A 26145-nucleotide genomic window follows, 5' to 3' on the forward strand; every position below is an offset into this window, starting at 1 on the left:
CCCCCCTGTGACTTTCCTCTGTTTTTTGTATCACAAACCAGCAATGGACCATTACAATCGAGTTGCATGACCAAGTAGGAAGAAGCCCCATCTGCAAGGGTGACAGCGGGCGAAGTCACGCCCCCGAGGCTGATGATTGATGGGCATTACATTAATGGCGGGAAGAAGAGGGTGTAGGAGACAGGTGATCAGAGAGAAATCCCAAAGAACGGACGAGTCCGGAGTGAGGGGCGCATATGGTCGAGAGAGAACGTAGCTTGGAGATGGCCTGTAAGAACAGGGATCCACGACTGGCTTTCCTTCGACGCATGAAGAAGACGGCACATTTCTCATATTCATGCTGAGGCAATTTGGCTCGCGTACTGAGCAAGACGTTGGCATTGACTCTTGGCTGGTCATGTTATACGAACCTCAGAACCTTGTGTATGTCACCGAAGTGGACGGGGTCATTCTGCAAAAAGCGTATCGGCAGGCACGATATACGAAGAAGCTGCACGATGGTCAGTGAGCATTGGTGTTGAATACCGCTCATGAATTGCCTGACGTACGTTTGTCCCACTGCGAGAGAGTGACTTGGTGCTATTGTGTGTGCATCTACACATGCAGGACAAAGAGCCTCGATTCCAAGTTCCACAAAGACCATCTCTGGCCAAACTGGTGCCGGAATAAAGGTTTTCTTTTCTTTTGTTTCCCCTTGTCTGGATGTAGAGAAGCACCTCAACTTAAGGATTTATTTACTTCACAAAATCATTACCTTTTGAATTATTTATATTGTCATTAAATTCCCACGTCTATTTTAAGTTGACGTGTCCATGTATCTGTCATGGAGTTCGAGTGAACCTCCCCCCCCCCCTGCATCAATCTGTGACTCCGTCACTCCACAATTGTGCCCCACCCCTCCCACATGCATTATAATCTCCAAGGATCAACGGCTCTGCCTCCTAATAAGGAAGAACCGCTCGGCTATCCAGGCTGGCGGTGTTGACCGCTTGTCACCACAATTTGGGTCGGGGGTTTTTATCCTGGACCGCCAGCTCCCCGACAATATACACACAAATTCCTGCCCTGACTAATGTCCCTATTTGCGTGCTGTCCCCCATCCCTATTTTCCATGTGATCTTTTTATACCCACATTAATCATACTCCCCAACTATATTACTTACAGGTTACTATGTTTCCTCCCCTCTCTTTTCCTGTTCATTCATTCTCGATTATTGTGTTTTACTGACGTTCTACCGTTTGTCGTCGACAAGTCACCTCACCTTTGTAAAGTAAATAATAAAGACTTCTTCTTTGGTGAAGTACAAGTGCATAGTTCTGCAGCATGTCACATCTTCCATTTAATGGGAGAAATGAAGTCTTAAGTACTGCCCATTGGGCCAAACAAAGCCGAAGAAAGAACAGATGGAAAATGGATATATGATATTCAGACTCTGGTGGGATGTTTGGAAGGAAAATGCAAATGAAAACAATTAGATAGATAGACACAGATGAAGTTACAGGTGTTAAAACAAAAATAAAACTCAGATGGGGAAAGCCATTTAGAAATGCATAATCTGGGAACATCTGATACCAGCACAAAATCAACCGACCGTGATACTTTACAGGGCTTTATTGAATTTGAGGCACAGCTTATTGATCACCATCAATCAAGAACACTCTTGCTATCACTATTCTTATGAATGACACAAACCAGTAAAAAGGCAAAACAAAAGGATTCCTATCTCAAACATTTTACATATTTTCAACATGTTTTGTAGATATGAACAAAGTAATTGTGTCCATATCGATCATTTTAATAATAATATCATTATTATACATCCAATATTCATTCAGAGTTCTGCGGGATGTAATATCTTAAATAGCAAGTGCTCAATGAGTCGAGGAATTGAACTGAATCCACATTTCACATTTACAGGATTAACCGCAGGTTTGGTGGAGAGACCATGCATGACTTGGAATCAGCTCTTGCACAATTCTGGTGAGTTGTGTGAACACATTCGGCAAGAACTACTTCAGAACTCGCTTGTGAAGACGAGGCATTAATTACACTTGACTTGTTTAGCTCCCCTCAAGTAATCCGAGCAATACAATTCATGCCGGAGTCAGAGATCATAAAGTGTTGACATGATGTTACGTGGCAAAGAGGAAAGGAGCTGTTTATTATTCTTTTGTTTAAAAAAAATATAATGAACAGCTCCACTTTTAATTGTTTTTAAAAAAGAAATTATTTTTTCAAATTTAATTTAAACTCGCACTATAAGTTGACCATCTCCGTGTCACCATGGGCAAGTTTACATTTGATTTCATTTCACAACAGCGTTGAAATAATTTCAAACATCTGTAAGAAAGGACTTTTCTGCAAAAGAAGCAAAATGCATTCGATATATCACAAAAAAAACGATCGATTTTTTGCTCGAATGAAAACTGTGGGCTAAGAGACAAGCTCTTGGAGTCCAGAGAGTTAACTGGCTATGCTTTTGTATGATGGATAACCAGGTTATACAACGTTAATTAGCAGTGCAAAATAAGAGGTTATTAAGTAAAACAATGACTTTTATAAACTTGGAACGATTAACCAATGTTGCTTCGGTGAATCCTCAATCGGCTTTACCACGAGTAATGGAACTTGTTGGCACTTTAATATGAATAACAGCTGGGTGAGGATGCTGATAAACAAACTCCATGAGAGCATGGCATACCGATTATGCAAAGCAACGTCAGACTTTTGGTTTTGGAAGAATAAACATAAACGACCCCCCCCCTCCCCCCCAAGATAACCATGATATACATTCTCTGTGACCTACTGAAACTGGAGTGTACAGAAGAACTAGCATTTGGAAAGCAAATCAAAATATGGGGGAGCTCTTATTCTGAGGTCTCGCCTCCAGAAAGCGGCACTGCACGACTCATGGTCCAGGATCATTCCTCTCGAGCTCCGCAAGTTGTTCCCGTAGAGCCCAAACTCGTGCCTGCAGCTGTGAATGTTTGTTTGCCAGACGCCGGGTCTCGTCCCGTGCTCGTTCCGACTCCTCTGCACTGCGGCACCAACGCAGGAATGCACCTGGAAATGCAATTACTCAATGAGATAGTCTCATTATTTGCTTAAGGCTTTCAGCCACCTTTACTGTGTTCTCTGTACTCCTCGAAGGCCTGGCATTACCCTCTGGCTGTTAGCACTTCACTGTAACCCACTAGTACTACATCTGGTATCTTTGTAAGAGATGCACTTTATGCTGTGGTTTTACAAACATTATACAGTACTACAATATCACTGTCGATTCAAACTTGCCATTTGAGATCCCTTTGAAATCCATGCTTTCGCAGCTTTAACATCTTTACCTTCATTTCTCATAGTAACGTGTGTAAACAATAAAAGCCACATATCCTGTGCATCTCTTACCCTATCCCTTCCAACTTCGTTCCCATTCTATCATTCACCTCAACTCTTCTCCACGCATCATCAAAACCTCTTCCTTTTTTGTTTTCAATCGTAGAAGGCTCACGTTGGAGTCTACTTGCATAACATGCAGGACTTGGACATTAAGAGACACCATTGTACTTCCACCAGTGTTATCACAACATTAGCAGACAATGGAAAAAAAAAATCAACATTACAAGGAATTTGAAGCAGGGATCTCAGCAACAGTTATTCTAGGTTAAATTAGGAATGCCACAGGTTAACGCAGCTGTCCAAAGACAAGCTGTTTGCTAAACTCGATGGAATACTAGTCTCTGTGAAGGCCAATCTGCATCGGTAAAGATAATAATCAGACGGGTTAGCGCAGAAACTCATCGTCCATGATGGTAAACAAACTCTTTTCAAGTTTGAGCTGATAATCCATCCACAGCTTGACTCCACTGTTTGTGGAACTCCACTTCCTGTGTCTTGATAATGGATTGCCCATTGTCACCGACTGTCATACCCTATGCTGGCTGGTCTTGTTGTCACAACACCCCCAAAATGGCTCGACAGGATTGAAGTTTAACTTAATTTTTTTTTTCTTTACTCCTGACCAGCCTTACCAATAAAAATCAAAACGTCACTGGCTCACAGAGGTGATATTATCACGAAACCAGCCGAGAAAAAAACTCAACTTCATCACAAAACCAAGAAATGATATTTCAATGAACAAAACATTTATCTACGAATTAACTTGCAATAATATTTTAAAAAGAAATAAATTTCAGTTCCTTGCAAATGTTTTTGCATTCGCTCACATATTTTGCAAAATATCATGTTTTTCTCCACGTCAAAAGATACCCGTGAATCTGTTGACTCCCGAGGCATTTGAGAGGAACATGACGCCTTCAAATGGTCATACTGCCCATCTTTCTCTTTTCTTCCTCGGGTAGCTTGCACTTGTTTTCTACGGTCAGTTTACTCATATACTCAATAAAATTTCCGTACATCTCAACATATTACTGGAATGGAGGAGTAATTGCACAGAGATGACAAGTCTTCCTTCTCAAGCAGTGATGTCACCAATAAGGCCCGAGCTCAGGAGCTGGGCGTGGGCCACGAGCTCAGGAGCTGGGTGTGGGCCACGAGTTCCGTGCACCAGCAAAACTTGGCAGCGTTATCCTCGCACTCAAAATCATTTTGGATTGGTCGCAACTACAACTTATCTCTCGCATTTTCCGGTGTTTTCAGAAAAGAGGGAAAATTTTAAAAAGCCGCTGAGTCTCAGTCCAGTGGTTTATATGACGTTCAATATCAATGTGGAGAATCCATGTGAACAAAGTAGAAGTAGGCTACATTTTCCAAAGAGGTTGCACCGATTATTAGTGCCCTCGGCACACCGCGATTGACGAAAACCAGAAACAGTTGGATTTGAAAGGTATTTTCAAGCAGATATCAGAGCAGCCACTTGTATCTTTTACTAGTCCATGGGTGTTATTACAATCCTCGTGCCAGCAAACCTCGTGCTAAAAGATTGAAAAATTTTATCGTGTGTACATGCAATATGCTCCGAAATGTGTCTACGTAACTACTCCCTGGCTTGCAACCCACCTTTCTTTCCCCTCAATATATGAATTCCACTGAAAATCTATCTGCAAACTATAAAGGGAGCATGGCAATCAGGAGCTTGGCCCACCTTCCCAAAAGTGCAGACTCTGCGGAGCCACCGAAGGCCAAATGACATGACTGTTGGGTTCATAAAGTGGGTTCAGGTATTGCGGCTGCACGGTCGGTTGGTTAATCCAGGACCACAAGGACACAGTTTTGTGCTGAAGTTTCAGCTGTTTCCTGCAAGGAAAGCCACAACATTGAGTAACCACTGGGTATGTGTACACCAAGTTCTTGCTGTTATACATCAACGAAGGAGACTTCGGTTTACATTTCCCATCTAGCCAATCTGCCATAACCTTACGGAAACTGAATAGACTATCAGAAGGTGTGATCTTTACTTTTTGTTCAAGCCATTTTGCTTATGCAAACCCTAAGACCAGTGCTGAAGCAAGCATTCTATCTCACAAAGTTACAGCTGGCAGGGTATACCTTTAAATAGAAACAGTTACAGAAGCATAATCTTTAAGCAACAAGACTCATGCATAACAATATTAAAGTTAAAAGGTATTATTGAGAATAAATGAGAAGTCAAAGCCAAAGTAAACCTTAGAGCATTTCCTTGCAAACTGGGAACATTTGTTGATTTTGCTTCTCCAAATAAACAAGTGAAAAAAAAATTAATAAAGGAAAATAAAAGCACAATCAATTCCACCATTCACTTGGTATTCACAGTTCTGTTCAGTCGGATATAGCACAAGCATGATAGACCGAGAGACTTTTACTTATGTCTTCCATATCGTGACAATCCTTTACTGAGAAAATAAGCCAGTTTGTACAAGATGGCCAAGTCAAAACAGCAGACTCACAACCAGCACGTGTCAGTTGTGGAATGTGTTCTCACAGGCACATCGATAAATTTTAAAAAGATCGATTATAGCAATGTAAATATAAATCTGAGATAAAGATAACAATCAATCAAGCATTTCAATTCTTTCATCCTAAATGTCTGCATCTTCAATCGCAGGGCAATACAACTTATTGCCCGTCAAGCCCAACCGTACCTCCCGAACTCACCTCTCTTGTTCGTTACTTCCGAGGAAGGTGCCAAACTGTGAGGCATAAGAGTGCTCAAAGAGGCAGATAAGGAGCTCTTCAGAGAATTCAAATGAGCAAGGGAATTGCAAGAGTAACTGGTGACAGCAATCCAAGAAGAGCAGGAAGCTGGGTGCCTGTTGGCGCGTCTTGGTGGAATAGGCCGAACGAGCGCAACGCTCCTGGAATGGGTGACCAGCCTGGCAAATAAACAGATAAGTTTTCACTTAAGAGATCGTTTCCTGGATTCAAAATGTTGATGAGCAGGAAAAACAAATGCCAAAATACCCTGTCATTCAAGTGATTAAATTATCAAGTAGTCAATGACCAAATCTATTGGAACTCACACCTGAGAAACATGCATCTGATCCAAATCTCTACCTAGTTTAGTCTCAGTGGCTCAGTTCTTTTTACATTGGAGGATTTCTTAAATTAAGGTGTTTTGTCCAATGAGGTCTTTCTGTGTCACTCACTCACTGTTCGTTGTGTTATAAGAATAGATTAAATCAACAAAACGGTGATTGATGTATACTAACTGTGGTGGGAAGCAAGCTGACATTTTGTTTTAACCCTTTGTCAGAGCTGAGCTCAACCTTTTGTTGATTTGATCTACTGTTCTACCTGTCCACCGACGCAGATCGACACCAGCCTTCACGAGAAAGACTAGTTCTTCATAATACTGTTAGTTTTCAGTGCTGAAGCAACAAATACTCGTTGCTTTGCCCAATGTCCAAAAAAATATATTTCTTTTGTATCAGTCACTTGTACTGTAGTCAAATCCTCTTCTCACCCCCACCCCCACCCCCTTTGCTTGTTAAGTACAATTCCAATAACTACAAAAGTACAATGTTCTGGTACCTGCAGCCATTCACGCTCCAGCAATGTGAGGAACCCTCGAAGACCCCGACCCTCAGGTTGTAGGATGAGCTGGGCTAGTGCAGTGACCTGCAATGTGGAATCAGTTCCTTCATTGCCGTGGACAAGAACAACTGTTCCTTCACTGCAAGCAAACACAACATGTCTAAAAGCTCACAGTGCACACAGGCCACACGTACAAATAAATTAATGGGGGAGGAGAAAATTCCTCCTCAGAAAATGCTACGCTGAGTGCAGTGAGAAAGGCAGAGCCATTGTTGTGGCGTCGCTCGTACCGTGTCCTAGGAAGTGACAGCACTTCCCCCCAAGGTGTGTGTGTGTGTGTGTGTTTGTGTGTTCCACTACGAACCTTATATCCTGTTAAAATAAACAACCCTTAACCTCCCCTCTCCCCACCCAGTTGCTTCATACCCCCCCCCCCCCCTCATCTGCTTTGATGTTCCAAGAATTACTTGATGCAAGAAACAAAAGCAAACAATACAGAAAAGGATGTGCTCAAAGATGCAATTGAAAGGGAACCATCAAAGGAAGGGAAAGGGAAGCGTTTTCCAAATGGACAAACCGATCAAGACACTGAGCAGCGACACAGGCCGTCGTAAGCACATCCTTAATATGGCCCAGCCAATTGCATGCATCAAGTCGGCTGAGCCAGCGATCGACCCCGGCGCTGGTGTCATTGCATGCCTCAAGCAGTTTCATGAAGCTCTCCTGCAGCCCCTGTGGCCTGTGCACAGTGAATCACATAGGAACAAAATGAAATGCGATCAATCAGGTTGACAATCAGATTTAGAAATCATTAAAGGTTGGCAACCTGTTAGTGATTATCACAAAGCACTTTGGTTACACCAGTAAATTTAGGTTGTCCTGTTTGTTGGTGTTCCGATCAGCATAGAATTCACAATCCCGGATTAAAATCCCATATACAGTCCTGTGTTGATTTGTCTATTGTCTACCCATGTGCAGGTCATTCCTTTTTAAATTTACAGTATATACTTTTTCATGACTTATCAATGATATTCTAACCAGTTTATCCATCCTTGATAAGCAGGGACTTGCTTATCTGACAAACTGTTGCAAATATAACAGCCAGCTGTGTACGGTTTCTATATTGCTGAGATGTGACATGACCAACCCACCATCCCCCCACCCCCCACCTCAATCTTTTATTGTCCAAAATTTTTCAGAAACATTCCCTAAAATATTTCTGAAAATAACCATGAAGGTAGCGTTATCCTCACACTCAAAATCATTTTGTATTGGTCGCAACTACAACTTATCGCTCGCATTTTCCAGTGTTTTCAGAAAAGAGGAAAATGTTTAAAAGGCCGCCGAGTCTCAGGAGTAAAATAGAACACAGTAAAATTAGTCTCAGGAGTCTCAGGATGGTAAAATGATTTTTCAAGAGAAAAGAGGAGGGAGGGTGGTGAAGGTTGGCATTAGATAAAATGAGAACAATAGGCCCACTCATTTATAATATAAATAATTAAACCTTTTATTGATGTGCCATAGTGATCAGCAATTCAATCCTTTCCAGCATTGGTCACATTTATTTAGGAGCATAATACATGTATATGCTTGTTGTTGGCTTAATGTTAGGATGCTGAGTTCAAATCCACCTTGGCTCTTGAATTAATACCAGGTGGGGTTGACTGCCTGCCATCCTTCCGAGGTTGGCAAAATGAGTGCCAGCTTGCTGGTATCCTACGTCTGAGTGGCAACCCATCCAGGATTGCGCCTGATCGCCAAGGAGACTGCTTAGGCAGCACCAACGCTCTGCACAGAGTATGGTCCCAATGGATGGATAAAACATATGGAAGCAGAAATTGGAGGGGGGGGGGTTATTAAGAAATAAATAAGAGAATGGGGATGAGAGGGTGGAGGGTAGAGAGTTAGGAGAGCAAAGAAGGAAAGAGATAGAATACAGAGGGGTGGGGGAGTAGAAGAAAATGGAGATGTCTTTCAAGTAAAAGCTGAAGTGACCCAAAGCAGCATCTTGAGCCTTATGTTGTTGCTCCTATATTCATAGATGACTTCTTCAACACCATAAAAAAATTCCTTTTTCACTCTGTAGATGCCACGTTATGCTGCACAATACTCTGGCAATTCAGAAAGCTGCCTCAACACCGGTGAGTCGAGCAGGTCACTCAGGCAGATTGGTAGGGACGGCAAACAGCCATCACATTTCAGCACTGGGATGACATGATGGCCGAGAGGTACGCACACTCTCCTCTAAGCTGTCCAGCCTGGGTTTGAATCCCGACCCAGCTATAAACTGTCATCCCAGGGTTTCACACGCAGGGCGATTCATCAATGTGTGCCGTTGCTTGGGTGGATGTCAAACGAGTGTCTTGTCTGCCAACATTAGTTGATGGACATGAAAGATCACAGAGTGTCTTTCGAGAAGAGTGGGCAAACTGTAGCCAGCACCCTTACCAAATTCCAGGGCGAACCAGCAGAGGCCATTGCATCGGTAACAAAGCTGCTCATTCACAAATGAAACTACCCCCCAGCCTGATGCTGTATACAAACGAAGAAGACTTCAGGACTGGTCTCCCATATCTACTGCCCCCGATATCAACTCAGCCTGGGAATTCTTCCACAGAAACCTGCTCTCATATGCAGATCCATCCCATCTCGAATTCAGTTATCCTACTCTTCTTCCTGCCAGTGGCACAGCAAATCCTCTGAAACAACTTGACTTCTCTTTCTGGAAATCAAACTCAACTGAAGGCAATCTCAGCTCATTCTACAAAGCCCACAAGTGTGTGTCCACTCTCAGGAGAGCCAGAAAATACCATCTGTCCAACCTCAAGATTGAACTTTCAAACATGTCTTCCTCCTCTAAAACCAGGTGGCACCTTAAGTTGCGCTGGTGTATGCTTCTCTTCCATCCCTTCCCTCTCTTCAAATAGCAACACAGTCAACTCCGTTCGTGAGAAGACAAATTCCTCAAATACGTTTGCTTCCAAATCTAGTTTCTCCATCCCCATGCTTTCTTTATCCACCCTACCCAGTCGCACCCAACTGCTCCTGGACTCTGTCTTTTGTACCTGAGAAGGTGAAGTTTCTGGCAGCCCTCAACTGATGGGATCAGCTCAAGTGTCCAAAAAAACAAACCTGCTCTGCTGCTCTCACACATCCTCTCTCTGCCGTTTTCACCCTATCATTTGCCTTAGGTAATCTTCCATCTGCTTTGTAATCCACCATCACTGCATTACATTAAAAGGTGCAAAACCTCATCCCCATTGACCACAGATCTATCATCTCACTTCCAAACATCAGCAAGGTCATGGAATCCATCATCACAGTTGATATGAAATCCGATATTAAATCTCCTTCCTTTTCTCCAACGGCCTCATCTCAGATCACCAATTGAGATTCAGACTCGGTCACTACACCTTGGACATGCTGCTCCGATTCTCCCAACAATCGATGGAAGCATTCAACGTCAGACATGAGATCAGGGCTGTCTCTGCAGACATATCAAGAGCTTTCAATAATCTGGCATCCCACCTGGGCTCTCCCAACTCACTGCCAATGGAATCAAAGGCCTACTCTTGGATTACTGACTTCCTCCACCCTCACAGCCAATGTGTGGCTCTCAATGGAACCCTTTCTTCTCCTCTCCCCATCAAAGCTGGAGTGCTTTGAGGTCGTGTTCTGGGCCCCATCTCATTCCTGCTCTTCATCAATGATATATCTGACTCTGGAAAATCCTCTTTATTTATTTTCTGATGACTCCACGCTCTGCCATGACATAACTCATCCTTCAGACAGGCAGGCTGCAGCTTCTTTCCCCTCTTCAAAACTTGAAAAAGAAAAAAAATTGCACAAGCTAGTCAAACACTTTCAATATCTTTCAATCTGGACAAATTACACTCACCATCTCTCTCCAAAAAGGACCAACTGGCAAACGCAAAGTCATTCAAACTCCTGGGTCTGACACTCAGCCATGATCTATATTTGGCAAACCACATTTCAAAGTTTGTCTCCAAAGCCATCCTCCATTCTACAAAGTCCTTCCGTGGCACATTTGAATTTCTGTCCATCCACAAAGAAGGCCTTCATCTGCAGCTTGATGGAGTACTACTCTCCCCTCTGGGCTAGCCCCCCTGCCTCACATCTTGCTCAGCTCAACGCTGTGGAAACCAAGGCCTTTAAGATTACTGGAATCTCTGGCAATGAAGCCGTGCCTATGGGCTTATCACTTTGCCATCGCAGACAGGTTGGTGGTCTCAGTCTTCTACCGCCTTCTTTCTGGTGTTGCATCCTCTGCTCTTTCACCACCCCCTCCCCCCCAAGGTTTCTGCAAGGCTCACATGGTCCACCATCAACTCCCTCCAGGTAAAACTACCTAAATCCAGGATCATTGCTCACCTCCACTCATTTGTTCCTCCGTCACACCTGTAGTATCAACGTCCACATACTCTTCAATCTCATTCTTCCTTCCACGTCTTCAAGACAGCTGTTCAACATCATCTCCGATCATCCCCAATCCAAAACAATAATATTTTATATTCTCGTTAGCCCCACTCAAATCCCCTCTTCCACTTTTCTTGTTTTCCCTCCATGGAGTTTCCTTCTGTATCCATCTTGTCCACCCCATGCATCCTCTCCTGCCCCCCATTCCTCCCCACACTCATTGTTTGTCCAAGTGTCCCTCTATCCTGGCCTTCAACTCTGCTGTTGATATTCTCCCCCCTCTCTCAACTGCTCCTTTTGCCTGTTTTGAATCATGGTTTTTGTCTGTTACGTCCTGATCCATTCAGTGTACTGGCTCCTCCACAAGCTGAGACAATGTACACAAAAAGGCCTTCACCACAGCTTGATAGAGTACTGCTCTCCCCTTTGGGCTGACTCTCTTGCCTCACATCTTGCTCAGCTTGACGCAGTGGAAACCAAGGCCTTCGAGATTACTGACATCTCCCACTAGTCCAGGAGCAAGGACCTGAAAAAAATGAAATCGTTCAACACTCCCTACAGAAAAGGTTTGACTTGACAGAGTGGTAGAATAGGCCCTATAGAACACCTCCAGGTAGTATGTGGTTTCAAATTGTGGTATCATTAAAATTCTACAGGCCATTATACATACCAAGGGTACTTACCAAGAGGGTCACTGTTGGCTCGCAAAATTTAGGGAAGGGGTAACGTAAACGTGAATATCTTTGTCAAGACTCAACCAATTTTCAATATTAAGGTATCATTGGCTTCGTATTATAATTATCTTTCAGAATATGTACAGAAATGTCGATATTCATTCAACTGTACAACAACAGGTAAAAATCACAAACAAATAAAATATTATGAGCTTTTTTTTATATTTTAGGCATCTTTTAGAGCATACTAAGTTGTCAAGTCAAACTTTACTGTAGTGGGTGTTGAACAATTGAATTTTTCACAGGTTCATGCTGCTGGACTAAAAAATGCTGTGTTAGTCTATTTTTTATGAAATTCTTATGGACCAGATAATGACAAAAATAAAGTTTAAAAATGTCATGTTAATAATGATGGTAAAAGAGGCTGTGGGTTAACATAGTTGCTTTTCTGTGTCATTCCAGATTGAACATCTGAAAGAATCCTACTAGCCAACTGAAGCAATGGCCAGTTCAGAGAGTCAGGCAGTAGTGCAACTTTTACCTGTAAAGAGACAGAAGTTGACTAACTTTCACAAGTGCATAATTTATCAGATGGACTCAAACGAGACACTGAGGAAAGCCCGAGATACCTCCATACAGACACTTGTTGCAGCACTGGAACTCCGACGAGATGAAGTATATGAACGTTTAAAATCAGATTTTGACAGTTTGGCAACCGTGGATGTTAAATGGCACTCAAATTGCTACGAGAAATGGACAAGCAAAGAAAACCTGCGTTACATGCAGAGGAGAAGATCTGCATTCTCACCGACACCAGCAGAAGAATCTAAGATTGGCACACAATCCGAAACAAGTTTGACGAAGACCTCCAGGGTATCCAGGTCCCAGTCAACGTCCACTGACTGGACTGTGTGCCTCTTCTGCAAGAAGAAAACACACAGAAGGGTAAAGGAGATGACCATGGTCAGAACTTTCCAAGCCTGTGAAACTATTGTGCAAGCAGTGACTGCAAAGGGCGATGAGGACATGTTACGGACTACTGGTGCTGTCAGTAACGATCTCGTGGCAGCAGAAGCTAGATACCACAGAGCTTGCCATGCCTCATACATCAGCAAAGCTAATCTGCAGTATGCTGGCTTCCATGAAGGGAGACAAGACACTTGTTACGATACGGCATTCAAGCAATTGGCTGAAGATATCTCTGCTGACCTGAATGGTGGGAAGGCCTTTGATATGACAATTCTTCTGGACAGATACAATCATTTTCTGCACGGACAGGGAGTGGCAGTCGACAGCTACACTACCCAGCGACTCAAACTTCGACTAAAGAAACACTTTGGAGATGACATTGTCTTCCATAAGCCATATGATCTTAGTAAGTCCGAGCTTTTGTACTCAAGCTCCATATCCCTTCAAGATGTCATCAACTCTGCCTATCAGTGTAACACCGCATCAGCCACGGGTGTACCAAGAAAACAGCCCACAACAGCGATGGATGATTGCAACAGGGTGAGTCTGCTGTACCGCACTGTGAAACTCATCAAGTCGGAGATCAATGAATGCCAAGGCATATCAGTCCGACCACCTAATATCATGGATCGAACCCTGACAAAATCCAAATCTGTGATACCAGACAGTCTTGACTGGCTACTACGCTGGGTTATTGCCAAACCAGAAAAGGAAGATGAAGATGAGTTTTCAGCACCAGAATGTAGCAACTCATCAGATGAAAGACGTGTTTTGATGCTTGCTCAGGATGTTGTACACTGTGCGACTCTTGCTAGAACTAACATGCCCAAGCATGTGGCCCTTGGAATTGCAGTTCGCCATATGACGAGGTCAAAACAGCTCATTACCATGCTGAGCAGAATGGGCCACTCTGTGACTCCTACGATGATGTTGAGGCAACCGACACAAGCCTTGCACAGGAGATCCTAGCCAAGAGCGACATCTTTGGTACGGTATTGCCATCAAACATCTCCCCAGGCATCTTTGTCCAGGTGGCAGCAGACAATAATGACATGACTGAAGAGACTCTTGATGGAAAGAGGACAACTCATGCCACTACAGTAGTCCTCTATCAACGAGGGCACTTTGGTCCATTCCCCGAGCCGAGGGTCTATTCAGTCACGATTCAGCCGAGGGTCACGGTCTTCCGGATCTGACTGTCTGTCACTGCAAGAAGTCTCTATGTCGCCGAGCCGACTGCACATGCAGAACCAACCACATGAAGTATGTGCATGTATGGCCGAAGAAACTTGTGAAAATCCAAGAACAATCTTTGAATCCAGTGGTGAAGAAGACGCTGACTAAAAGTTACAACAGATGACATCTTCATGCTTCCAGGCCGAATGTGATTCCTTGTTGCCAGACACAAATATTACAAACCGCTCTGACGAATGTGCTTCCGTGCAACCATGCACAACTATTACGATTCGCTCTCACTAATGTGCTTCTGTGTTGTCATGCACAGCTCCCAGTGTCGACCATGATAACTATTATCATCCACTCTGATGAATGAGTAAACTTCCGTGCTGCCAGAGACAACTATTATACTCGGCTTTCACTAATGTACTTCCGTGTTTCCAAAGACAACTATTATGCTCGGCTCTGATGTATGTGCTCCCATGTTGCTATACACTAGTAAAAGACGAACGCTAAAAATAACAGTGGCAGTTTTCTTTATGCGTGCCTCTGTATGTATATGAATTTCTGCAGAACAATACTTTCTTAAGCGTTTGATTTCCAAAATGTATACATACCAGTAGTCATTGAGAAACACCGTTCACCTTCATATGAGAACACAATTAAAAATGTCAGAAAGTTTGAATTAGTGTGATATTTTAGCTTTGGTGATGCCATGGCAAAGGCCATTTTCAAATAACTGTACATACTCTGAAAGAGAATTATAATAGGAAGCCAATGATACCTCAATATTGAAAATTGGTTGAGTCGAGACAAAGATATTCACGTTTACGTTACCCCTCCCCATAAATTTTGCGAGCCCACAGTGACCCTCTTGGTAAGTACCCTTGGTATGTATAATGGCCTGTAGAATTTCAATGATATCACAATTTGAAACCACATACTACCTGGAGGTGTTCTATAGGGTCTATTCTACCACCCTGTCAAGTCAAACCTTTTCTGTAGGGGGTGTTGAACTAATTTCCTTATTTGGCCTCATATGAGAAATGGCTGCTGGACTACACGATGAAGCTGAGTCTTATGGGCCTATCACTTTCCCATTGAAGTTCGGGTTGGTGGTCTTTTCATCTTCTCCCTCCTCCTTTTTGGTCTTGCAACCTCTACTCTTTTCAAGCTTTGTCCCTTCTCCCCCATGTTTCTGCAGGGCACACACAGGTAACCCCCCTCTGGTGAAACTCCCAAAATGTAGCATCATTGTTCATCTCCACTCATTAGTTCTGCTTTTCCCCCCCACCTGTGGAACCAACTTCCACATTCTCTTCAATCTTATCCCTCCCTCTAAGGCTTCAAGACTCTCTTCACCATTTTTAGATCATCCCTCCCACCCCCATCCAAAACCATGATCTCCCCCCCCCACTCGTTATCCCCACCCCCTTCCAAATTTCCAGTTTGCCTTTCCCGAGTTTGCCTCTGCATTTATCTTGTCCACCTCGTGTGTCCTCCCCTCACCCATTATTTGTCCAACTCTCCCTTTATTTTGCCCTTCAACTCTACATTTGGTGTTCCCTCCCCACCCAATCCCTATCTGCCTCTACCATTCCTTTTGTTCTTCCTCTTCCACAAGCCTAGGCCATGCACTAAAAAAAAATACCCCAGCCCAAAAGAAGCTGCTTCCCTCTCTGCAGACATGAAAGGGATGACATGCTGGGACACGTGCAACATCAATCCAGGCAAATGTTACATTATTCAGTCATCTTTCCAGAACTATCATCTAGACTCGAATGAACTCACCTATGTACCTCCATGATCAACCACTGAAAGATATTCAGTTCTTTGAACTTCAGCCTCACCGCCGGTTGTAACCATTAGCCACCTCGGCTCCAAACAATGGCTATCCTCCATTGTGCAAAGTCCTTCTTTTACAGGGTGCACGCGGTCAACCCCCAAATGGGAAAACTCCCAAAATCCAGCATCACAGCTCATCTCCACTTTCTTCCTCTCCCCACCCCTACCTGTGGAACCAACTTCCACATTTTTTTTTTTATTTTTTTTAGCTATTATACAAACCTTGACAATGTATATAAATAAATAAATAAATAAATAAATAAATAAATAAATAAATCATTTTAAAATCTCATTCCTCCCTCCAAGTCTTCATTTAAGATAGCTATTCATCACCATCTCTGATTATCTCACCACCCCCACCCCCAGTCCTCCTTCCAAAACTTCTAGTTTTTCCTTCTGTATCCATTTTGTCTTTTTCCGCCCTCTATTCCTCCCCATACCCATTGCTTGCCAAGTCTCTCTCTATCTTGCCTTCAACTCTGCTGTTGCTCTTCCCCCCTTTCTTTCTCTGCTGTTCCTTTTATCCTGTTACATCCTGATCCGTTCAGTGTACTAGGTCTTCCACGAGCCTCAACTATGTCTACAAAAAACAAATAAAACAAATTACCCACATGTGGCGATGAGGGTCATCTCTACAATACCACAAGTTCTCAATGTTCAGTTTAGGTAACCGCGAAACAGTCCAAACTAACCGTTTAGATTGAAATAGTTCACAGAGATACACGAGGATAATACTCCTAATGACATAATTAATAAATATGTATTGTTCATTTAGTAACCGGATTAACACATCAGAATCACCAGTAAGTGCAATACGTGGTTTTCCGGTCCGCCCACTCTCTGGTTGTAGAAAAAAAAAACGAAAAAAATAGGCTTAGCTCTCGGAGATTATGATAATCCTGTAGATTATTCTTCACTGATTATAATGCAACTTTCAGAATGAAAATTGGTCAAGTATTTATAGAGATATTGAGGTTTGAAAAATCGATAGAGCTAGCAAATTCATTAATTATTAATTCCACAGAAGTTTCATGACACTGCACAAAGTAACATGTCAGGTATGAAAAAACATTTTGTATGCCAGATTCATTAATTATGGAATGTACTCATTGATATATTAATCAGAAAGCCCGAAGCATGAAGCATAATTTATCACTTATCCCCTCATCCGGGATCAGTGGCCTCGCCCCACAGCCTGCAGCCCTATGTCCGCCAGTGATTATGTTAGATATCGGCACGATCGAGAGGAGCCTGCGAATCATCCCTGCTGATGCACTGAATTGATGCAATCGTTCGGCCAGAATATTCGTTGTCAAGATGTTGCGTTATTAAATCACCAATACAGTCACTCAAATTTATACCGCCGACATACTTCTTAACAATCACCTTCGCCCCAGAAACCACAATCAATCTGAACCACGCTGGCCACTACTCAGATGCCATGACCAGACTACTGTGCAGTTTGGTTAAAGATGACTCGGCATTTTGGCGCGCGCACACAAAATTATATTTTGAAAATAAATGCCGACGTTTACATTTCGGGTTTTGAAACTTTTGCACCTTCGGCGGAAAATGTATAAATATAAAAGGCTAAAAATGTGTTTTATATTTATATTTCATTTCTCCTTCCTTCCTTCTTTGCGAATCGCATCGGCGTTTTTGGCCATCTTCCAGATCACGTGACGATCAAACGAGAAGGAAATTCAAAAATCTGTCCGGTTAGATACAAGATAATATTTTTAAAATCATAATCAATAAACAGTTGCCGAATATCTTGTAGAATGGCAGACTCGATAGGTTGTAAAAATGGCGATTTTATAACTTGCGTGACCTTGTCCCTGACCTTGAACCCGGACAAAAGTTATATCGTTGTGCAACACTCATCGACCTCTACCCACATACTAGGTTTCATCAAGATCGGAAAGAAAAATTGTTGACAGACGGACGTACGGATGGACATTTGGTCCGGCTTTATTAGGTCATCTCGGTAGAGATTACCTAAAAAAGGACAAGGTAGAAGACAGAGACCACCGACCTGTCTGAGATATGGGACTAACAAGGGCAGAGACCGCTTCATTCTGGAAGATTCCAATAATTGAGGGCCTTGGTTTGCACAGTATTAATAAGTGCAAGGTGAGAGGCAGGTGCACCAGTCCAAAGGAGAGCAGTATTCCATCAAGTTGTGGATGAAAGCCTTGTAAGCTAATAGAAGTTCAGATTTGTCAAGGAAAGACTTTGCATGAAGGAGAATGCTAAGTTGGTGTCTAGTTTTGGAGGCCAACTTGGATATATGGTTTGCCCACAAAGATCATCAGTGATGGTGAATCCCAAAAGGTTGAGTGACTGAACCTCTTTAAGAGGTTTGTTAAAAAAAAGTTCCATGTGTACATATGCAAGGTTAAAAAGCATGAGAGGTTTATCATAATCATCATAAATCAGCAATTAAAATGTCAAATAAAATAAACAAACTTACTGGTCATCCAGTTGAGTTGTGTGAGAAATGTGACCTTTTTCATGAAAGAATGAAACTTGGTACACTTTTAGATATTACACTCCTGAAGATCTTTAGATGTGGAGCCATTGTGAACATGCCTCATGTCAACCGTGGCAGTCATTTTGGTGCTATCGTTAACGAAAAAACATTTTCTTTGACATCGTCACAAGACATTATTATGCAATTACAAAAATAGTTTCTACCCCTAAGTTTTCATGTCGTCTATATTTCGACAAAAAAAAAATGACTTCTTGAGTTGTCTCAAGACATGGTGATATCCAAAGCGATATTCCAGAGACCAACATCAATGCTGGAACTGCAGTTATCAACATGGTGAAACCAACTGTTGCCAAAATCTTTGACGACTATGCATTGAATTTCTTCATATTGTCGTGTCCACGCCGGTTAAGACTGACCTGGACAGATAGCCGAACAGTTCTCCCTTGGAGGCGAACACGTGATCCTTGGAGACTATAGCACGTGTGGGATGGGAAGGCAGCGAAGCACGTACCAGACACATGCACCAGGACGGAGGACAAGGGTTTATACTCGAACCCACAACGAATAGACACACGCAAGCAATAAATAGGGGTTTAATGGACATAAATCAAATATTCATGGTGGAAATAAATCAAACATGATAACAAAATGGGAGGTAAATTAAAGCCCAACGTCGAGGTGCCTCTACACACAGTTACAAAAACGGAAAATGGGAACGATAAAACAAAAGAAAAATCCCTTTCTATTCTGGCACTTAGCTTTGTCCAGAGATGATCTTTTAGAGCTTGACGATTGAACCGCATCGTCCTGCACGGAAAGCCCACAAAATGATGCCAAGCCGCTCTTTGGGCGGGAAACATACGTGAGGTGTTCGTGTGGTGGTATTCAACGCCAGGGCTTAGAAACCGCCGTGCAGCTCCTTTTCACGATCGCACTTGTCGATGCCGCTCCTCGGCAAAATGGCTCTGCCTTCTTCCCCAATGGCACAACACGAGGCTCCGAGGCGCGGTCTCACATGACCCAACCAAAGAGTTATTTGCTAGCGTTTTGCTTCAGCACGCGGGAAAATTCACACAGCAAGAACAATGAGTATCAAGCTGCTATATTTGGTGATGTCGAGGAGAATCCAGCCAGCTCGATCCTTCTGCCTCTAATCGCGTACCTCCCTTTTTGTCTCTCTTATCCTTCTGCCCTCATGCCCAGCCATCATCCACCCCAGGGGCGTAGTTTGCTAGTTGTCATTCTTGAAGGCGGAGTTTTTGCCTGCTTGACACATTTGGCTCGGTTGTTGTTGTTTTGAGGCGGTGATTCCTTTTTATCGCCAGTCTTGTAAATGCAAAAACATAGGAAAAGGTAAAGGGGACAATCACATACTGGGAGAAATTAACCTTAATCCCAACCTAATTAACACAGCATGCTGACATGTAACCCCCCCCCCCCCAATGTGGTGACATGTAACAACTTAAGCTGAGTTTCCCTACTTGAGTTACATCAAAATGTCTCCTACCCGTCTACACCATACGACCCTATATAATCCTACCTTTGCTCTGAAACTCCATCTACACCACAAAAATAATATCATCCATCCAGGACCAAATCAAAAGGGCTAGTCAAGTGGACATAATGTGGGATTGTTAATAAGAGAACAGCCTGATGTCACAGACAAAATGGAAGCGTGGAAAAGGAGTGACAATAAGAGTCGAATGGTCAAATTGCCTACCAACAAACCGGCAGCACTTCCTTCGAGTCATCGATAAGTTGTAGTTCTTTGCCTTTCTGGAAAGGCATGCTGTGCAGATAAAGATCACAATAGGCAAGCTGGTAATTGCCACACATGGACCCAATGTTTTGTGTAGCCATCAACATGATACAAGCCAGCTTTCCCCATACAGCCATGGAGAAGCGGATACCAAAATGCTCCTGCACACAGCTCATGCTGCTAGCCAAGGTTTCGAGAAATTAACTCTACATCTGGTGGACATTAATGTAGTTGTTCTAGCTGTGGCTGTTGTCCCCAGAATTAATATCAAGGAGCAGTCAGTGGCATTTGGGACAGGGGAGCACTTGAGGTCCACCCCTGCTCATGAGATTGTCACATATCTGCGTCCAGAGAAGTCAAAGGCCCTTCCCATGTTCCATATGGCTATACAGGCTGTGACACAGGTCATCATTCACCTCCAAGGGTAAAAAGAAAGCATGGGATACATGGAAAGCCGATGATGAAACTCTTGCAGTTTCAGAATCACCACTGCACATAACAGATGATAGGGTCGTCCTGGAGTGCTTCACGATTTTACTACATGAGCGAGCTTGCAGTTTAGAGGACAAACGAGGAACGTTATGAGCTGTTCGTCAAGAGCGAATGAGGGATGGAGGAAATCCCTCCAACCAAAGATGCTCTGATGCACCACATGGACAAAGCTGTCTATCGAGGTGGACACTGCAGGGGCCAACTGCTGGAGGTAGCCTCAAATATGCCATCTCCGGCAGACTGGGGCTGGAACAACTCCAATGAGCGGAAACCACTATTGACAATACTTCCTCAGGCGAGACAGTCTTCATTCAAATTCTTGCGCTCTGGCTGCAAAAAAAGGTCTGCAGAGGACAATGCAAGTACACAAAAGTAACCCTGAAGTGTACAGCTTTGTGCCAGTGTGGTGGTGACTGATGACTCGTCCAGAGTGCTCTTGCAAGTACATCTCGTCATCTTAATGGTATGCACGTCACTCTTGATATGAGATTCACATTATGATGAAATAGACACTGCATTGTGTAATGTGTCCACATTTCACAATGTGACAGCATGCATGATTTACTGCTCATATCTATTAAGTACAATCAGGAATATGTAACACCGTTTTGGGGTAGACACCATTTCTGTAACAGTATAATGTTTAGTTGTGGTGATAAAGAAAATGTGATTTTTGCAAATGGCAGCACCAAAATGGCCACCGCAGCTGACCTGGGACATTTTCACAATGGCTTCACATTTGAAATTCTCCAGGACAGTCCAGAACTTTGCCAGCTTTATGAAAAACAGGCACAATAATCCATTTCTCACACATCGACTGACTATCAATAGGGCCAACCAAAACCTTATCTACTGATATAAAAGTGTGTATTTGTCTGTCCCCCTTCATAAGGACAATTTAAAGAAGTGTTTTAAAAGCCAATCTTTTACCACGACTGTGTGTTCACTAGTCTATCTTTTAAGGAGAAAAAAACTCGAAAAACATAAAAGAGTAATTATGTCTCTTCTATTGGAAATGAAGATGGTGACTTTCAACCAGGTCTCAGAGGCGGTGTACATAAAGGTTTTTTTTTTTTATTTTGAGAAAACAATAATAAATACAAGGTGCAGGGAGGTGAAATTCGCTGCACGTGATGTGCAACACATGCAGAGTAAAAACAAGTTCATTTACGTTCATAGGATCTCTAATAAATAAAGAAGATATAAGCACACCTGACACTAGACCGAGGCTTCAAACAATGGCTTGCTCACGAGGCTGTACCATCAAAATGAAACATCCCAGAAGATAAAGAAAATAGGGTCACATTTGTTTTTGTAGTGAATTAAAATAGTTTTTTCTTGCAATGAAACATCATATCTTCCAGTCTGAATATTTTGAATAAAATAATTCCAACCCTTCCTTTTTGACAGGCTCTTATACGAGTATGGACAGAAAACAAGATTTCAGGATGAAGAATCACCTTTCAATGGACCTGTGGATACGCCTCCATTGCGGATAATGTGCATCAGGTTCAAATCCACCACCACGAGTCTTTGCCTGCTGCGCCACTTGTGGAGAACGAGTGTCAAGGATGTAACCACGCTTCCCACTTGTGCCCAGTGCCGCATTGACTAATCGCTCATCTTCTTTGCACCGCCGCATCACCGTACCAATTAATGGCTGTCCACATCGTAGCAAGGCCTGTGAGAAAGATAAATAGCTTGCCGCTTAGACACAAGTAAAGAATGGGAGTGGGTGTCTCAGCTGTAAACCTACAAGGTTTATTTGCATTATTCACACTAAGTATGTAGAGTATATTGTTGGCTATTGATACACAGCCCCTTTCACTTGCCCTTGCTGAATGACCAATTCTTTACAAAGGAACAGCAATCAAATTTAAGCAATTGTATGAATAAAACAGGTAGGTAATCAGGTGCTAAGGGATGTGAGAAAGTTGAAATTACCATTGTGGTAATTAAGAAATGTTCAGTCAATGTACTGTCTCGCCCTCAAGCACCCCCACCCCACTTCTTTCCATTCTAACCTCCACACTTTGGCTAGAAAGCAACCCCTCAGTCTTCCTGACAAAATTATGTGAAAAACGGCACCATTTTACACACACAAAAAAAAACACGATTTCAGAATGGGGAAGCTCATGGCGACAAATCCTGTGATGTAGGGCTCCAGACCAATCATTAATCTTGTCCATTGATGTCACATTCGGTGCCAGTCCGATAACAGTCCAAGCGCACATATACGTACACACGCACCGCACGCATGCACCTGAGCTGCCAACAAGTTTGGCAAGATTTTAAGCAAATAGGGGATGGATCTTAAAATCACATTTGAGGTGCTAAACTGAAGCTTGATGCAAAATTCTGATGGACTGCCGACCATGCCACAAAATATCACTCACCACACCATTGTGATGACAATAGCTGAGTACAGGGAAGCGGCCAAGCTGGCGAAAGGCTGCAGATTTTTGCAACACGTCATCCTCTATGGTGTCAGGCACCATGATGACTGCTGGGTACGTGGGACATAAACTGTAGTCTTTGTTTATGTCACTCAGTCTCCAACCCTATGGCACAAAGAATGGATAAGTAGCTAATGGTGAAAGCATTACATCAATGATGTGGAGTGGAAGAATGTGCCGAAACAGCAGAGCCTGCATAGGCTTACTTAAGGTTATGGCATGTGAATAGGCGGAAACATAGTAATAAACCAAAGCTTCAAAGGCATGTTTATAGAAGCCATATTTAGGACAAAACCATGGATATCAATGGTATAGTTAGCAGAAAGTAAAGAGGACTTGATGAAACAGCTGCAGACAGTAAAGAAAGAAACTTAAAACAAAAGATGAAAATCTAGTCAACTGAGAAGATCAACGTGTTTAGATTGGGAGACGATCGTGTGGAAATCATGCAAAGTTTCCTCTTCCTGGGTTCTAAGACTGAAGTGAGTGGATAATGTAGAAGGGAAATTAATAGCCGGTTAGCATTGGGGAGAAGAGCAATGTGAGGATTGATAAAGATGTGACAATACAAGCCAAGGGGAAGATGAATGTTCTGGTATTTCTGGTTGCATTGTATGGATGTGAATCATGGACAGTGAAAAATAAAGAAAGGAAGAAGAATGACAGTTTTAAAATGTGGCATTGGAGACAAATGTTAAAAATTCCATGGACTGCAAGAAGAACAAACAAATCAGTGCAAGAAGAAATTTGACCATCATGTACATTGGAAGTGCTGATACTAAAACAAAAACTGTCATACTTTGGACACATCATGTGTGCAGAAAACAAAAGTCCAGAGAAACAACCATACTGGGTGTGGTTCAAGGAAAAAAAAGAGGAAGAGGCAAACCATGTGTGTGCTGGATGGATGGGGTAAAGATTGCAACCAAGCTGTCTGCCAGAGCTTCGGGAAACAGTGCAGGATAGAGATGTTTGGGGAAATCTGATCATGGATGTCACCAGAAGGTCAGCAACAACTTGGTGTAACGAGATAGCTCGATAAGTTAGCAGAACAAATCACTTCCAGGAGGGAAAAGCTGTTCAATAAGTAACAGGCTTTACTCCCCAGATAGGGTTGAGCAAGTGAAAATGCACAAAGCAGGAGAGAAAGCACTTACAGCACTTCCAGATTACACTTACAGAAAGCACTTCCCGATTACAGATAAAAAAGTTAAATTTACGAGAATAAATCACCTCCGTTTACCATCATAATTCCTGGGAATAAATGCACAAGCATTTTACAGGTGTAAAAACGTTTAAACTTATACGAAGATATGTGTGTCCATACAGGGAACAGACAGAGATCACTATTCAAAGTGGCAGACAAGCAAAGATGGGCACGTTTTGAACAAGGGGGAGGGGGAGAGGAGGGAGGAGGCCTCATTTTGGTATGGCAACATATCATTAGAATGTCTCACCAATGAAGACAACCGTTTAATCTCTTCACTTGGGTTATAGAGTTGCCAGTCCTCCTTGATTGCCTCAAACATTGGGCGATGGAAGAATGGGTACATCAAAGATGTGTTCAGAGTTGAAAGAACCTTGCAACAAAGAGGAGAAAACAAATGAACTGCCTTATAAAGAAAAGATGCAGCACCTGGTGAATAAAAAATAAATAAATAAAAATTAACACATCACACTTGGCTATATCAATAGAATCGATATTATATAGCAGGAGTGTGTCTGTCAGTCCATCCCCAAACTACTCCCTCAGTTTTGGGGCTATAGTCAGGTGGGGAGAAGACGTTCCCATGAACATTTCTCCCTGAATATCTACAACCTATTTTAATATGTCCAGGACAACTGTGCACACATTTTGCAACTGCTTGTCACCTCCCTGGTATGTGCATTGGATTTTTATGACATCGACAAACACCAACAGAAAATATTTTTTAAACTTTATTTAATTATTTCTGAAAAATTCATAAACCAAACAACAACCTATCATAGTTAACACCCCCATGCAGAATGGTGCAATTTCTGTAAAGGCTGTTCAATTACACACCGATAACATTGAAAACCCTGCAAAAAAAATGCACTTTTCATTAATCGTTTCAGATACATGAAATGACTATTGAACTCAGATACTTGAAACAGATGTTAAAACTTGCCCAAATTATTAAGCTTTACAATGGGGTATTTTCATTGATGCAGCATCTCTAATGCCTGAGAATTGGACAAAAAGTTACCCCACCCCTAAAATCAAATTCACTCAATGAATCCTTACTATAATTCACGGAGTGGTGGGTGTTTGTCGTACTACTCAAACTACAGTTCTGGGCTGATTACATCCAGACTTACGACGTAGGATCAGCATGACCTCAATTAGTGCATAGGGGTGCTTTTATCTTTGCCAGTGGTCTTTGGGGGGGAAGGGGAAGGGATGCAAATTCTCTATTTAAATATGTATCGTGTAGCACCGCCTCCAGGTAGGAGAGGGTATTATAAGCCTCCACCATTTACAGTACAGCATTTTGTCCCCACATTTTCTCATGCAGCGAGGTGTTTTGAATTGTAAGCAGTGGGCATGTTTTTTTTTGTTATACACAGCTGTTGGTTGCCTATACACCACCAAAATAAAAGGTACTGTATGTGGAGAGGTTCACAAAAAAATTTTAAATTATTATTTGGTTCTCAAATGAGTACCAACAGAACTGGTTTGGTACCCAACCCAAAAAAATAAATAAAGTCAGCTTCAAGCGTGCTCGTTTGCTTTCCCAAGCATGTCTCAGCTTAATATGCATCTTACTCCTCTGTAAGCACTCTCTCAGAGCGCTCCAGACGAGACACTCGCAAGCCGCTCGTTTTAGTTCTGGACGCTCCTGAACCACCGCTTC

At 42.6% G+C, this 26145-nt stretch overlaps 1 protein-coding gene across 4 annotated transcripts in view; it reads right to left on the reverse strand.

Moving 5' to 3' along the window:
• Window positions 1-1594: 1594 nt before the first annotated feature.
• MTMR9 (myotubularin related protein 9) overlaps window positions 1595-26145 on the reverse strand; it is a 33777-nt gene continuing 9226 nt past the window's right edge. For all 4 annotated transcript variants that reach the window (XM_085895101.1, XM_085895099.1, XM_085895102.1 and 1 more), the window contains 8 exons: window positions 24727-24849; window positions 23210-23374; window positions 22274-22494; window positions 7545-7706; window positions 6965-7106; window positions 6089-6306; window positions 5100-5251; window positions 1595-3064 (listed from right to left, as the gene is read on the reverse strand). In XM_085895101.1, coding sequence (XP_085751227.1) covers window positions 2910-3064; window positions 5100-5251; window positions 6089-6306; window positions 6965-7106; window positions 7545-7706; window positions 22274-22494; window positions 23210-23374; window positions 24727-24849 — 1338 coding nt within the window. In that variant the 3' untranslated portion in view covers window positions 1595-2909. The remainder of the gene's footprint in view (window positions 3065-5099; window positions 5252-6088; window positions 6307-6964; window positions 7107-7544; window positions 7707-22273; window positions 22495-23209; window positions 23375-24726; window positions 24850-26145) is intronic.

This window comes from Eptatretus burgeri, chromosome 9 (assembly GCF_056783735.1).
Source record: "Eptatretus burgeri isolate ZD-2024b chromosome 9, Ebu_testis_v1, whole genome shotgun sequence".
NCBI lineage: Eukaryota > Metazoa > Chordata > Myxini > Myxiniformes > Myxinidae > Eptatretus > Eptatretus burgeri.